We start from the raw sequence: 16,806 nt of genomic DNA, 5'->3' as shown, positions 1-16,806 counted from the left end.
GACATCGAAAGAAGACTTGGCAATAACAACTGGTGAGACTAAATCCTATTCGTAATTCAATAATGTAAATTCCACTTGCATACTGCTCGATATCAGAAATATTTTAGTGAGGTGATGTGAACAGCACAGCGCAGCGCAGCGGACATGTTGCACCGCGGCGAATGAATCGCAAGGCCAGCGTATGTCATCGGCCGTATCTCTCTGCACATAAACCGAAACAATCTCGCTGTCCGGATACGATGAAAACTTGTGTGCAGAACACACCTTGCGACACAATTGTCGAGAGTAGTCCGATAAATCTGACGTTCTGTTGAATTTTTATTTATTTTATTCCGACTGTAGTCATGTAGCACCAGTAGAAAACAATGAAGAAAAGAGAAAATTATAAAGAAAGCTACAGCACGTCAGATTCATCGGACTAGTCGGACGGACGACGGATTTATCGGACGAGTCAAGACTCTAGATTTGACAAGTAACTTGTATTAGCATACACACAATGTATAAGCCATTGCGTAAGAGTCCCGAGGCTATGAGGCCGTGTAATAGGACTGATAAATTTCTTTCATAGTTGTGCAAACATATTTTTCCCTGTTCTTTTATTACAGCATTTTGGCTAAATGTTAATGAATAGCAAGCCAATAGAAGCAGTACCTTCACTTTGGAATAAACCCATGCATGTCGAGTACAGCCATACCTGGCTTGCAGGTATGTGAAATCGTACCTATCCCAGCAGGTTGGTTTCAATGAACAATTCAATAAGCTGCAAAATGTGGGTGCAGGTTTTTCACATTGTTTGATTTTAAAATTATCTCCTCGTGCGTTGAAATGGTTAGTAGTGTTACGGCTGTGGAAATTCGCAAACCACCATTCAGGGCCATTAGGTGAGATAACTCTAAGTTCATGTGTAGTTAGCCCCAAACCCGTTGTTTAGAGGGAATTTAGGTGATTCATTCGGGCTGCGACGCTTTGAGATAGCCGTTTTTCTGTTCTATCTTTATTTTGAACATCCATGTCTCAACCGCCATAACCATCAAACCACCACCGATAAATCCTTCACCACCCTCACCTCTCTCCTTCTACAGCCATTCCCGCACCACCTGTGAACACTGAGCGTCGGGCTGTCTTGGGCTCGTTCAAGATACGGACCGAGCCGCGAGTGCAAATAGCGGCCTTTCCGAGGGAGAATTCGGATCAAGAATGCTACACGCCCACTTCTGATCCATCCAATTAGCAAGCGCAGAGCGGCTTGGCCCCGCCTCCAGGCGCGTCTGTGAAATCCAAATATGCAAATTCTAGAATCACGGGAGGTTCACGCCCACTTTTCCTCCATCCAATTGGCGATCGTGGCTCCGCCCTCGAGGTCATTCTGATCCGGAAATTTGCATATTGTTTTCTCCTGCCGGCCTATAAAACGGCAAGCGCAAGGCGAATCGTGGAAGAGTCAGTTTTTGGTTGGAGGGCAGAGTGTGGCAGCAGCAGAGTGTGGCAGAGAGTGGAGTCAGGTGGCGAAGGCATCGAGTTGGGTTCTGCAGTCGGCTGAGGAGAGTTGTGGGAAGAGGCCAAGGAGCTCGGGTCCGAGGCGAGAAGGACGGCGGTCGGCGACGAGGTCGCGGTGGGAGATCGCTCGTCGCGGGACCCAAGCCAGCCAGCCATTATCCCTCCCCCAGGGCATCAACAATTCCCCATTTTCCCCCATGCTGAGATAGTGCAACAAAGGGGGCCCCATTCCCACCCCACTCCAAACGTCGTGCCAACGAAACCCGCCAAGGAGCACGGAGTCGGGGCACAGCCACGCGGCCACATCTGCGGCTCGTCTGCCAACGCATCACGAGGACGCGGGTAGGACACACCCGGTCTCGCGGACCTGGCCACTCCTTCAGGTCACGCGCGCATATTGGCCTACAGGCCCGTCTGCCCCCTTGTCTATGAGGGTGGCTTCTTTCCTTTGCTTTTGAGTAAATGTGTGTTGGCGCCGTCTGTTTAGTAGAACTGTATAAGTGTTGCCGTGTGTGCGCGTATTCGGTAGTAACTCTGCGTCATTGTTTCTCTTGTTGTAACTGCTACATGTGCATTTTGACTGTTTGGCTGTATATGTGTGCTTTCCGTGTGTCGCGTAATAAATGTGCATTGTGTGAACTGTTTTCCCATTTCGCTTCGTCTTTTCTTTATTGACCTTCCATCCTGCTTCAAGTAAAGGGTTCGTAGTGAGCTTAATACGCCCGATAATTAATCGGAACCGTCGAGGCCGAGGATAACACCGCTCGGTTATCCCGATAGCACGGAAAGGACCGCTTAAGCGGTTCGTGTCAGGAGTCGGCCTGCGGTGAGGTACGATCGCCCGGTCGACCATCCGCGCAGGTACTTAGGTAGATCGAATTTGGCGAGCAAACCTATCCTGCGCGGGTGGGCAATTGGCACGGTTGTGGTGGGGTTAAACCCCAACCGTGACTAGCTCCCGGCGTTGTTCCAAGAGGGTTACGACAGAATTGTCCATTCCGGTGGGCGAGGCGGCCGCCATTCGAGTCGAGCGGCGGATCACACGCCGGCGGGCGCAAATTCGCAACACTGGTGTCCGGGAGTGGGATTCGAATCCCTCCCGCCTCCAAGCTAAATTCACGGGGAATCGGTCCAGGGGTGAGAGGAGCGACCCCCGATTCCCTCCAAATTACGAGCAGGCCAAATTAACCCGTTACGAGAAATAAGATGGAGTCTCAAGGCGAGCGGGAGCCGGGGATAGTAGGAATGGATTTAGAAATGTTAGAATCCATGGCCCAGGATTGGATCCCCATGCTGGAAATGCTGGTTGTACAGGACGAACTTCCCCCCCAACCGAACCCAGAGCCTGAAATGGGCGCGGCAGCGGCCGCGCATATGACACCTTCCCTCCCCCTCTCCGCCAAAACCCCCGATCCTTGTCGAACCGTGTGCACTCGACAGGATTCTGCAGGCAATAACAGCGAATACGCAACAAATGAACGAAATAAAAACGAAAATGGATACGAATACGCAACAAATGAACGGAATGATAACGAAAATGGATTGAAACGCACTCAAAATGGATACAAGCACGAATGAAATAAAAACAAATGCGTGCAGGATGAATAAACAAATGAACGCAAATATGCAGGCAATGAATGCCAAGATGGAAGAAATGTGGGGTGAGACGCAGAACATGGGCCGAAGCCTGCAGGCGGGCATGAAGGCAATAGCGGCGGAGCTCAAAATGGCGATGCCACGTGTGGGAGCGAACGAGCTCGGGGGAGTGCAACGGTTGTCAGGCCCGCAATGGAGGCGGGTGAGGACAAAATAATTCGGGAGACGTGTTGGGTGAGGGTCGTGACAGAGAAAGTGACGGTGACCGAGATGGAAAAATTAAATGGGGTGACCGAAACGTGTGAGACGAGACACGAGGTGACGACGAAGGAAATAAAAATAGTGGAGATAAGGGAAGAGACGGAAATAACAGAGACACGGGAGGTAGAAACGGTAAAGGAGAGATTACACGACGAAGACGGGGGTGGTGACGAGCACACACACAGAGTTAGTGGAGAACGATGAGGGGGAACTCGCAGAACGTGTCGGGACCCGGTGCGAGCAGTTGGATGGCCTCCTTCGGGAACGGAGGGAGCCGCTATGCTCCCTTGAAGCGAATCACGACCAGGTGGGTTCGGTCGTGCTTTGCGAGTTCGAGGGGACGGGTGCTGCGAACGGGTGCACGCTCAGCTTCAGGGGTATAGAGGCCCCGGAACCCCTTGTTGGGACACGAATCCCCAGTGTGGTTGTCCCGGTGTGTGTGGTGCAGTGTGTGGAAGCGACCCCGTGTGTGAGTGGTGTGGTGGCGAGTGTGCTGGAGTGCGTGCTGCCCAGCGCACCGTGTGTGAGTGAAACACCGCGGGCGAGTGCCCCCACGTGTGTGAGTGAGGCTCGGTGTGTGAGTAAGGCACGGTGCGTGAGTGAACGGCCGAGTGCGAGGGAGACCGTGTGTGTCAGAGAGCAGTATGTGAGGGAGATGACAGTGGGCATGTGTGAACATGCAGCCGCATCTCCCGGGGTAAGTGTGATGGAATGGAGTGTGAGCGTCGTAACACGCAGGTGTGCGTGGATTGAATGGTGACGACAACGGCGACAAAAGGACAAGGGCCGGGTAGCGCCGTAGTTGTTTTGAGCACCGCGCCGGGTTCACCCAGCAGCGAGTGCGAGGTCCGTGCTGTGCAACGCACGAGGCCGCCACGTGCTCGCTTGCGGGAGTGAAGCCCGGTCCGGAAACGCCAGCGGTGGATGTTGCCGATCCCGCGGACGGACAAAGGTGAGGCAGGATTTCGGATTTGGACCGGACGGGTTCTCCACGCGGGCATGTGTTAAGCTCCAACGGGCAAAGCACATGTGTTCGTGTGGGGAACCCCTCGAGATGTGAGGCTTGTGTTTTTTTTATGCGCCGGTGACGGTCATGGCTGCGTGTATGGTTGGAATCCGGCAGGAGGGTGAATCCCTGCCGGATGGTACCATCAAAGAGGGACGAGGGATGTGAACAGCTGCCATGATGTCACGCCACAGGTGCGCGGCTGTGAGTTGCCGTGCTGGTGCACAGGTTGCGAGTTACCGCGCTGGTGCTGCGCAATAAAAAAAAAAGCAAGCCTCGCTTTTGGGTGAACAGGATTCCCAGGCAAGGGGTGGAAGATGCCCTGGGCTGGGCACAGGATGACATTAGCTAGGGGGAAGGGTTAGTGTTAGCTAGACCGGCTCCATGGGGCAGGGGTAAGTCCTCATGGGGTCCGTGGAATGGATTCGTTAGGGGGATTTTAGATGAGCTTTAGGATGGGAAATGATTATTTTTGATTTTGAGGACATGGACAGACTTGTGAGTGTGTAGAAGGGATGTAGTTTAGCTACGTAGTGTTAAATGGAACGTGCTGCAGTTTAAGGGATGACGTGGGAGCACGAGGTAGTTAGGGGAGGTAGTGAGCAGGATGGCAGAGTTCAGCGGTGTGTGTGTTGAAGAGTTGTGAGGTGAGTACATGATGAGTGAGTGAGGCCAGCGGGTCTGTGTGAATGGAGCGAATGGGGTATGCATGGTGCGATGAGTGATTGGGGGGAGGCGTGACTCCCGCCCAAGGGACCCCGGGGTCACTGTAGAGTGAGTTAGGGGGTTAGTTAAATTGAAAAATGGAAGTCGTTTTGCTGTTGGTGGGAGTGTAGGCTCGATGCCCATTTGCAGGGGTTCAAGAGCCCTGTTGACGGGTTGGGAGCGTGGCTGCGAAAGGTGAGTATCGCTGAGTGGGTACCCCGGGCACCAGGCTAGTCGGCCGTAGTAGGCCAAGGGCCCAACGGGGGCCGAGATAGCATAGTGGGCACGGGTGCGCCCGCATGGTGCGGGGGCCCTGGGCGCCATTAGCCGCATGGGCAGTGTTGTGGGCACGGGTGACCCTCGGAAAGGGGCCTGGGAAGCCATCCTGCCATGTGAGCATTTCAGGGGAGTTGCCATGGGGGGCACTCCCCGGTGTTTAGGGAGCTGGTAGGCTCGGAGGCAGTGTAGTGCCCGGGGGTGCCATTGCTGGAGAATCGGCAGAGGGTAGTGCCTGCCAAAGGGAGCCACGCATCCCAGCCATGAGACCGTGTGAGGGCACGGGAAGAAAATTGGGGGGCGAGGCCCGAAATTGTGAGGACACCAACACAGGCGATGGGAATCTGGGTTGTTAGAACCAATAGTTTAAGCGCGAGGTGCTTGTTGAAAGCCCCGGGGTAGTTTAAGAGATAATGGTTAGGGTAGATTAGGAGATGTACCCCTCCGCAACATCCATCCCTTCGCTCTCGTTGTGGGCCGCTGGACCCACTTTGGGTTAGATTGTTGAAGTCTGGGGAGGCCATCCTGAGGCTTCATTGGGCCTCGACACAGGACGTTAGCTCTCCCTTTTCCCCTCCGGGAAGGGAACGTAGGGGTTGGGAGTAAGCTCGGTGAAAGAATAGGTTAGCCGAACAAGGTCGATAAAGGGGGTTAGGGGACGAATTATAGTGGGAGGTATAGAAATAAAAAGAACAAAAAAATTAATCAATTGGGGCTAAATTGGGTTTTACAAATTAAGGGAGTGGGTATGGACAGTGACAGGCAAAGGCGATAGGTTGGTAGGGAGACCGTAGGCTAGGTCCGAGCCCGCCCTCCGAGTGGCCAGCACCACCGCACTCCCTCCACCAACCTCCACTGCAAGGCAAAGGCCGGCCCACTTCATCGGCAGCTGTTGTTTTGCTGCAAGGCCTGTGCCGGCCGGATCGTCTGCAGCTGCTGTGCTTCAAGGTCTGTGCCGGCCAGTTCGTCTGCTGGCTGTGTTTGCCTGCAGCGGCCTGGTTCTGCAGGCTGTGTTTGCCTGCTGCCTTTGCCATGCCATGCCCACTGCTCATGTTCACCAGCCCCATTCTGTTTTGATTCCCCCCCCCCCTGTTCATTTCCATGCGCGCTGGGATCATCCTGAAGGCAACAGTTTGCAAGCTGCAAGAACTGTCCTGTTGGCAGCTACAACATGGCCTGCAGTGGCGGCCCATGCACCGGTTCACCGTTGACTTTTGTTTTGCTCCCTGCAGAGTCCATTGATCCTGGGCCATGGTTCAGTGTAAATTATAAGGTTAAGTTGTTAAGATGTACTGTAGATACGAGTGCACCCCCAGCAATTTTATTTAAGTCGTCCGTATTAGTGGGTTTGTTTAGTTAGTTACTCAGCCCTCAGGTTATTTATTTTGGGGACATGAATACCATGAATGTCGCACTCAGGGATCCGAAGGTAAAACGTACGAGGGGAGAACTACACATGATGGCACACGAGAATTTGACGACTCGGGACGAGTCTGTAAAAAGGGGAGGGGGTAGTGTTATGGCTGTGGAAATTCGCAAACCACCATTCAGGGCCCGTAGGTGAGATAACTCTCAGTACATGTGTAGTTAGCCCCAAACCCGTTGTTTAGAGGGAATTCATGTGATTCATTTGGGCTGCGATGCTTTGAGATAGCCGTTTTTCTGTTCTATCTTTATTTTGAACCAACCACATCTCAACCGCCATAACCATCAAACCACCACCGATAAACCCTCCACCACCCTCACCTCTCTCCTTCTACGACCATTCCCGCACCACCTGTGAATACTGAGCGTCGGGATTTCTTTGGGCTCGTTCAAGATACGGACCGAGCCGCGAGTGCAAATAGCGGCCTTTCCGAGGGAGAATTTGGATAAAGAACGCTACACTCCCACTTCTGATCCATCCAATTAGCAAGCGCGGAGCGGCTTGGCCCCGCCTCCAGACGCGTCTGTGTGAAATCCATATATGCAAATTCTAGGATCAGGGGAGGTTCACGCCCACTTCTCCGTCCAATTGGCGAGCGTGGCTCCGCCCCCGATGTTATTCTGATCCGGAAATTTGTATATTGTTTTCTCCTGCCGGCCTATAAAACGGCGAGCGCAAGGCGAATCGTGGAAGAGTCAGTTTTTGGTTGGAGGGCAGAGTGTGGCAGCAGCAGAGTGTGGCAGAGAGTGGAGTCGGGTGGCGAAGGCATCAAGTTGGGTTCTGCAGTCGGCTGAGGAGAGTTGTGGGAAGCGACCAAGGAGCTCGGGTCCGAGGCGAGAAGGACGGCGGTCGGCGACGGGGTCGCGGTGGAAGATCGCTCATCGCGGGACCCAAGCCAGCCAGCCAGCCAGCCATTTTCTCTCCCCCAGGGCATCAACCATTCACCCTTTTCCCCCGCGCTGAGATAGTGCAACAAAGGGGGCCCCTTCCCCCCCCCCACTCCAAATGCCGTGCCAACGAAACCCGCCAAGGAGCAGGGAGTCGGGGCACAGCCACGCGGCCACATCTGCGGCTCGTCCGCCAATGCGTCACGAGGACGCGGGTAGGACCCACCCGGTCTCGCGGACCTGGCCGCTCCTTCAGGTCACGCGCGCATATTGGCCTACAGGCCCGTCTGCCCCCTTGTCTCTGTGGGTGGCTTCTTTCCTTTGCTTTTGAGTAAATGTGTGTTGGCGCCGTCTGTAAAGTAGAACTGTATAAGTGTTGCCTTGTGTGCGCGTATTCGGTAGTAACTCTGCGTCATTGCTTCTCTTGTTGTAACTGCTACATGTGCATTTTGACTGTTTGGCTGTGTATGTGTGCTTTTCGTGTGTCGCGTAATAAATGTGCATTGTGTGAACTGTTTTCCCGTTTCGCTTCGTCTTTTCTTTATTGACCCTCCATCCTGCTTCACGTAAAGGGTTCGGAGTGGGCTTAATATGCCCGATAATTAATCTGAACCGTCGAGGCCGACGATAACACTGCTAGGTTATCCTGATAGCACGGAACGGATCGCTTAAGTGGTTCGTGTCCGGAGTCGGCCTGAGGCGAGGTATGATCGCCCGGTCGACCATCCGCGCAGGTACTTAGGTAGATCGAATTTGGCGAGCAACCCTATCCTGCGCGGGTGGGCAATTGGCACGGTCGTAGTGGGGTTAAACCCCCACCCGTGACTAGCTCCCGGCGTTGTTCTGAGAGAGTCACGACAGAATTGTCCGTTCCGGTGGGCGAGGCGGCCGCCATTCGAGTCGAGCGGCGGATCGCACGCCGGCGGGCGCGAATTCGCAACAGTATTTTACTTATATGTCCCTGTAAGTTTCTTTTTTTAATGGAAAGATTCAGCAGTCACATTTTAAATTTTGTGGACATGGTATAGCCTTTTATTGTGCATACATGTATTGGATTTGTACACGACTACGACAAGGTAGTAAAGGGATAAATAATTGCCTCGTGATTGTTGTGCATACACGGCTCAGAAGCAGAATTTATTTTGCGCGAAACAATCACAGGAATTAAGTCGATCAGTGAGACAGCAAACACATGTGCACAATGCATTTTTAGGTACTTTATACGGCGCGCGAGGTCTAACCAATCCACTTTGTGCGAGTCGCGTTCTGAAGATGACGTCAACGGTCACGTGACCTTCGGTTCGCTGAACTCAACTTTTTTGAGGGGCGGGGCATAGCAAGTTGTGAAAAGCACTACAAATGTTCGAAATATTGGTCTAATTATCCCATTGTTGATTTTTAAAAAGAAACATGGGTGATTTCTTCACTAGGAAGGTCAAGTTAATATATAAATAACCAGAAAGTTTTGAGTGTCATGGGATCTTTAAGTTGCTCAGCTTACATGATAGAAGAAAATGAAGTCAGCAGCTGACAATCGAAATGAGAGCAGGCCTGACCATTAACATCTCATCCAACATGATGTACAGAAGGCTAATTGCAGCAGGTCTCCATGGCAGAGTTGCAACAAAGAAATCACTGCTGAGCTAACTTGCCTCTCACCTTGCTCAGATTTATGCCATGTAAAACAGGGCCTTAAAGTTATTGGAATCTTCCGCTGTGAAGCTGAGTGTCTGGGCCTATCACTTTACCATCGCAGACAGGTCGATAGTCTCTCTGTCTTATACCTCCTCCTTTCTGGTCTTTCACCCTCTGCTTTTTCGGTGGTTTGTCCCCCACCCCCCCAGGTTCCTGCAGGGCACACACGGTCCACAACCAACCCCTTTCTGATGAAATCCAAGATCACTACTCATCTCCATTCATTTGTTCTCTTTATTCCAACCTGTGGAAACAACTTCCACATCCTCTCCAATCTCATTCTTCCCTCCAGGTCTTCAAGAGAACTGTTCACCACCATCTCAGATCATCCCCAATCCAAAACCATGATCGTTTCCACCCTCTTTAATTCTCCATTCCACCCAACCCCTTCGCCTTTCAAATTTTCAGTTTTTCCTTTCTGAGTTTCCTTCTGTATCCATCCTGTCCATTGCATGTGTCCTATCCCCCCCCACCCCCATTGTCTGTCCAAGTCTTCCTCGATTTTGTCCTTCAACTCCACTGTTGATGTGTCTGTCAGTCTGTCTCTCTCCGATTCCTTTTGCCCTGTTGCATCCTCATCCATTCAGAATTCTAGCTCTTCCACGAGCCTTGACTTTGCATCCAAAAAAAGAGGAGGTAGAGCAGAGCACACAGCAGAACGTAGCTTGTATGGATGAGAATAAAGTGCAACAGACACATACATATTTTTCAAAAAACACTGAAAATACAAATCCCAACAGGTAAAGAAAACAATGAAACAAAAGGACAAGACAATAACGGATGGTATCCTTATCGTTGGAGGTAAATGACTTGCAGAGTAGAACCACCTACATTATCTGACATAGAACTGGAAGCAGAGTCAAGTGATCTTGCCAAGAATCTTGATAAATCCTGGCTATTTTTTTCGATTTACGATGCGAGTAAATTGTTGGAAGTAAATGGAGGGAGTGAATTTTAGGATGGTTATTGGATTTAGGACTCTTTTGTGGAAACAAAACTGCTCAAGGTGGGAGTATGAAGAGGAAGCCTGTTGCATGTCATGACAGTGTAAGGTTTGATAAAGGTCCAAAGTGAGTGTTCAGAAGTTTAATAATTAATGTAATAAAGATAACATAGAGATGATACAACAATGTTCGAGTCCAAATGGCCGACTCACAAATCTAAATTCATTTTTTGATTTGTCCAAATTATTATCCCACTGTAATGTCAGCCCTTCACTGAAAGTTTGCTGTTGAAGTAAAAGAAGTTTACCTGTGATCTCCACCCAATGTCACGCAAGTGTGTCCATCACGTATCACTCTACACACAGCCTTTGCCACCTGGTGTACAGCACAGGCCACACTCCATGATGTATTCCAGTCAGCTCGAGGTACATCTTCAAATGTAAGGTCGCCGTAGTCAAACACAGAGCAGCCTGTGTGTGGGAAAGGTTCGTGAGAAAAATGGGATTCAGAAGAGAATTTGAAGTGTGAAGGAGGATGGAAAGGGGGTACTGAGGGATGCACTGTTTTCAATGGGTACATTTACTCATTATCCCCCATTATCATCCATCTGCATCTGCATGTTCCCCAACCATTCTCTCCTTTCACATTGCATCCTACGTACAGTGCCCTGCCATAATAAAATTAACACCTCATTGTAAACAAACTAACAATCTCTGATACAAATGCAATCAAATGGACATCATATGTTAGTACTGTATCTGGTAGTATGTCCTTTGGCATAATCCAATGCTTGAAACTATAAAAGCATTAAAGCGATGATATTCTGTACGAGAGCCTGATCCAGATTTTTCCTGAATGTCGAGTAGATTTTATTGCAACTCTTGCGTATTACTTTGCAGAGAATGACTTTTCCACAGGTCTTGGTCAACATTCCCAGCTATGTTTGATTATGTTCATGCGAGAACTCTGTGATGCCAAGGGAAGTAGCTGCAGCGACTTCTGTCTCTTCAGGGCAGATGTGGCTCTGGACATGTGGCATGTGGCATCATATTCCTGCAGCAAATGTGTTCAACATAACAAAATACATTGCTGGTATCAAGGAAACCTTTTTTTTGTATACCTTGTGGGAGAGGGATGGGGCAGGGAACATGGGGTATACAAGATGGACATGACAGGGATTTTCAGGAAGGAAACTAGGGAATTTGAAGGAGGTGGGTTTGGGGTGGATTAACAGGGGTAGAAAAGATCGAGGATTTGGATGGGGGACGATAAGAGGCAGTGGTGAACAGTCGTTTTGAAGGCCTGGAGGGAAGAATGGGATTGAACAGAGTGGGGGAGTTTATTCCAAAGGCGGGAAAAAAAAGAGGAATGAGAGTGAAGGTGAGCAGTGATTCGTGATTTTGGTAGTTTTACCAGAAGGGGGTTGCTGGCGGATCTTGAGTGCCCTGCGGAAATATGGTGGGGACAAAATGCAGACAGAGCAAGGGGGGGGGCAAGACTGGAGAGGAGACGGTAGAAGACAGAAAGACTACTTTTCCTGCCTGTGGTGAGAAAGTAAGAGGCCCAAAGACTCAGCCTCATCGCGGGAGATGCCAATGATCCGAAATGCTTTGGTTTCCAAAGCGTGAAGTTGAGAAACTTGGGAGGCAGGAGAACCAGCTCAGAGTGGAGAGCAGGACTCCATCAGGCTGTGGACGAAAGCTTTGTAAGTTGTCAGGAGCTCAGGTGGGCCAAGGAAGGACTTTGCACGATGGAGAATTCCCAGTCGGCGACTGGATTTGGAGGCCAGGTTGGAAATGTGGCTTTCCGAGGAAAGATCATGGCAGATGGTGAGACCCAGAAGCTTGAAAGAAAGGACTTCTTCCAGAGGATTGTTGAGAAAGTGGATGGGGGGGTTTTCCAAATGGTCCTTTCAGAGAGACAGAGTGAGAGTATGATATTTGTCCGGATTGAAAGACATGCTCCACGTGTTGGACCAGTTTGTGATTTTATCCAGATCTGCAGTGAGTGAAGAAGCTGCTGCATGTCGTTCTGAGGGATGCCAGAGGGTGGAGTCATCGGCAAAGAGATATAGAGGATTTTCCAGAGAGTCGGAGAGATGCAGAGATTACCCTCAGTTGGGTTTGTTTTCCATGAGGCAAAGGCAAGTTGTTTCAGGACAAGTGCATCGCCACAAGCTTCAATGAACCATGGGCAGGAGGAAGGGTAGGACAACTGAAGACGAGAGGGGATAAATCTGTGCATGAGGGTGGTCAAGTTTTTTTGAAAGAATTCCCAGGATGAGTTGATGTTGGACAAAGTTAGCGTCTAGAAGTTTGATGGCTGCTTGGAGACCCTGCCAGTCGGCCAGAGTGAAATGCCAGAAAAACCAGAATTTTCACTTAACTAGCAAGGAATTTTGAAGTACGACACATTTACTGCCTGAAGATGGGACGACACACTACATGAAGAACCACTTCTACTTGAAAGTGATGGGATGGGATGGGATGCAGATTCTCACAATGGCACCACGAAGCCTGGACCTGAATGACATTGAACAGGTCAGGGAACATGGATCAGCAGCTGCAGAAGAGCAGACATATGCCAAGTAATAGATAAGAGCTGCAACAAAATCTGCATCAGGCTGTCATACAGATCATCATGGATTCAATCTTTGCAAGGGTTCAATCACTGGATGATGCCAAAGGACACACTACCACTTATTAATATATTGTAAAGGTCGTCGGTCCATTTCAGTTGCCCGGTTCAAATCCAGCATGGCACCAAAGCTTCTACAATGGTTGACCACTTCAAAAACTCCCGTCGGATCTGCATCTGAATGCCGCGGTGCAGTACAAATTGGGAGCACAAAACAGAACAGCAGTCACGTGACTCAATCTAATTAGGCCAGGCAATCTTCTATGCAGTATAGAGACCACAACCAATTATTCCTTAAATGGTCTGATAAACCACCAAATGAAGCAGCCAGTACAGCCAAAATTCTACCACCCCCCCCCCCCAAGACCTGGTATCTAATATATAAAGAAGAAAGTTTGTTTATTTGTGCATTCGCACCCTGCAGGAACTGGTGCAACCAGACTTTGCATGGCCTCCTCTTTCATCCAGAGGAAGGTCGTGGGCTATGTTTGGATTAAAATGGAAGATAAAAATTACCCCCGTGTGGGGGTTACAGTCATCTCTATAATACCACAAGTTCTCAATGTTCAGTTATGACCGAAGACTACTGCGCAGCTCGAACTGCGCAGTTTGGTTAAAGATGACTCGACATTTTGGCGCGCGCGCACGAAATTATATTTTGAAAATAAATGCTGACGTTTACATTTCGGGTTTTGAAACTTTTGCACCTTCGGCGGAAAATGTATTAATATAAAAGGCTAAAAATGTGTTTTATATTTATATTTCATTTCTCCTTCCTTCCTTCTTTGAGAATCGCATCGGCGTTTTTGGCCATCTTCCAGATCACGTGACGATCAAACGGGAAGGAAATTCAAAAATCTGTCCAGTTAGATACAAGATAATATTTTTTTACTATCATAATCAATAAACAGTTGCCGAATATCTTGTAGAATGGCAGACTAGATAGGTTTTGAAAATGGCGATTTTTATAACTTACGTGACCTCGTGACCTTGACCCTGACCTTGAACCCGTACAAAAGTTATATCGTTGTGTAACACTCATCGACCTCTACCCACATACTAAGTTTCATCAAGATCGGAAAGAAAAATTGTTGACGGACGGACGGACATTTGGTCCGGCTTTATTAGCTCATCTCTGTAGAGATGACCTAAAAACCAGATAATTGGTCTTCAGGCCTCTTCACATTCTACAAAGACTTCACATTCTTTGTACTTTGACGAAATTCAGTATGAGTATGTCCCTGATCTTGTTGAAATATAATGTTCATCCACCCTTTGCTGGAATTCGGTGTGCACGTGTGTGGTTCTGGCATCACAAGGGCTCAGAGTGATGAGATTCAACAACTACAGAAGCGTGCACTCCATTTCATTGCGTACCCATCCATTCAATTCAGGAATGAGCTTCTCTTGCATTTTGGACTTGGTCTGAGGCAGTCTTTTGAGGTCTGATCATCACCATGGCATTCTTCCTTCCACCAGTCAATCTGTGTCTCGATATAATATTCAACTCAGAAATGCTCAACATCTTGACCTCCCTCAATACGAGACGAGCCTCAAAGGAATAAAAATTTGACAATTCCTTTTTTGACTGAAATGCAAATTGTTATGTTGGTGTATATATCAATTACGTGTAAAATATGTTTGAATTGTGTTTTAATTAAGTTTGTGATCTTATTGCTTCTACATATTATTTTAACATGATTCTTCTTGCTTTTCTGATGTTAACCTCATATCTATGTCTTCTGACTGTCTTTATCAAAGATGTTTTCTATAATAATAAACCAAACCATAAAACTGACCAGTCACACACCTCTTCTTCTTCTTCTAAGTAATTTTCCACCTCAAGATCCCACCATTTCCTTAACTTTCATTCGACTAACTTCACCTTTACTTCATGGCTGGTGAGTTGGAACCATTGTGTTTTGATGGTTACACCATCAGCATTTTGAGTTTTACAACTAAACACCAAGATTCTGAATAAGAGTCAACTTTCAAGGGAACTCCAAAGGGAACACTTCTCTTAAGAAATATCTTAACCTACCTTGCTTGCATTATAAATACTGCCACATGCCACCAAAAAAGACCCATGATGGGCAAAATGCAAAGAGAATGGCAGTTTACAAGTCACTTGAGACTCAAAAGCAGACATTGGCTTGGGTTGAGGATCAGCACACAAGACAATTAGCCTCCAGGTCAGCTGAGACTACAGAGCAGACATAGGCTTGGGTTGAGGATCAACGTGGAAAACAAGCAGCCTCCAGGTCAGCTGAGACGACAGAGCAGACACAGGCTTGGGTTGAGGATCAATGTGTAAGGCAAGCAGCCCCCATGGCAGCATGTTGGGCACCCTTAGAAGTTGAAGCATTTTGATACAAGTCCAAGTGAATTTTGTAATGCCCAAGATTGGTAATTCATACAAAACCACAAGGCCAACATTCCACAATTTGTCATGCAGGAAATATTCAAATACAGTAGACTAGGCATAAGTCGGCAGCGTGTAACTCATCAATTTGCCTAAGTTGGCAGCGTCAAAAAGTCCCGAATTTATCTAATGTTAAATCGACTTACAGACATTGAATAAAGTCTGTAAGTCGTCATCTCTAAGTCGTCACTTCGTCTAAGTCGCCAGATGTTTTCCGTTCCCGCGTAATGCAATCTCAAGTAAATTACCAGGCCTAACTCGTCACATGGAACTGCTGCCTCGTGAGAAGCCCGATTTCATGGAATCGTGATGCACAGGCTATTTATAACTGTGCTGCATTCAGCTCAGTCAGCGCGCCGTCCCACATGCATCTGAAGAGGTATACAGGCTGCGCAATGCAGTCTCTGGCGAAGGAGCAAAGGATCGATCGAGCTTAGTGTTGAAGTCCGATCATCGTTTTATATTGGCTTGTTTTGTACATCACCACACTCACTTTCACATCGGTATTGAGTGGTAGTTATCACGATGACTGTGTGTCATGTAATTTGTCGATGGTATTTGAGTTTTCATTCCATATGAAAACTCATTCTACATTCATTCCAATGAATGAATTCTAACAGCAATTCATTCCACATTTGTCGATGGTCATATACCATCACTGATGGTATACGAGTCGTCTTACAGTTGTTCATTATCTTTACTTTTGATAAAGTGATTAATGAATCCCATCTTTGCTTGATCACTTTCCAACTAACCAATGAACCCCCACCTATGCCCCGAGGATTGTGTTTCCCTTTTGGTACAATAGCCGGCTTAGAGATTGTTGCACCCTCTCACACGTACGTGTCCAGGCCACGCGCAACTTCATCCTTCACCCCACAGTCATCATGAATGTTCGCATACGCGCAAGTCGTCACATGTCTAAGTCGTCACTTTTTTCTCGGTCCCGATAGTGACGAATTACGCCAAGTCTACTGTACATTCATATTTAATAAGGTGAAAATGATGGTACAGGGGAAGGAAACAAAAGACGCAATCAGCAATCTACAATAGAAACAAACCCTTAACTCACTACCGAATGTACACGCTCAGGAAACTAATGAACGATCGTATATTAGCTATGTCCTTATGGGCTCTCAGACACACCACATGAGATAGACAAAGTTGGGGGGAAGACAAGACAGAAGAGCATTCGGGCCAACTCTGATTCTGGGTTTGGAGCATCTGCAGGTCTCTCTCGGGGCTCTCTGCTGACTTTCTCAATGTTAAGTTTCCGGTTGTTATATGTCCCGTTTTAACTGGATATTTTCTCACCTACATGTAACTGTATGTTCCTAGTTCGGTTTTGTTTCAAAAATCATGCTATTTTGTGAGTTTTTGTCGACCTTGTCTTACCGGGTTCCTTGAGGCCCACCCAACCTTCCCCTCTCGGTGTACGATCGTGTTTATTTGTA

General features: G+C 48.5%; 1 protein-coding gene and 1 pseudogene across 1 annotated transcript in view; both read right to left on the bottom strand.

The window, feature by feature from the left end:
* The window catches only part of ARG2 (arginase 2), a 173,602-nt gene that overhangs the window by 111,601 nt on the left and 45,195 nt on the right, over positions 1-16,806 (bottom strand). Inside the window, exon 3 of the mRNA XM_085890302.1 lies at positions 10,601-10,763. Within this exon, the coding sequence (XP_085746428.1) occupies positions 10,601-10,763 (163 nt within the window). The remainder of the gene's footprint in view (positions 1-10,600; positions 10,764-16,806) is intronic.
* The window catches only part of LOC147024105 (uncharacterized), a 31,996-nt pseudogene continuing 26,407 nt past the window's right edge, over positions 11,218-16,806 (bottom strand).

The sequence above is a fragment of the Eptatretus burgeri genome, chromosome 7, assembly GCF_056783735.1.
Source record: "Eptatretus burgeri isolate ZD-2024b chromosome 7, Ebu_testis_v1, whole genome shotgun sequence".
In the NCBI taxonomy this organism is placed as follows: Eukaryota; Metazoa; Chordata; class Myxini; order Myxiniformes; family Myxinidae; genus Eptatretus; species Eptatretus burgeri.
Note: the sequence above shows the minus strand (reverse complement) of the source record. Positions and strands in the feature narration are given on the sequence as shown.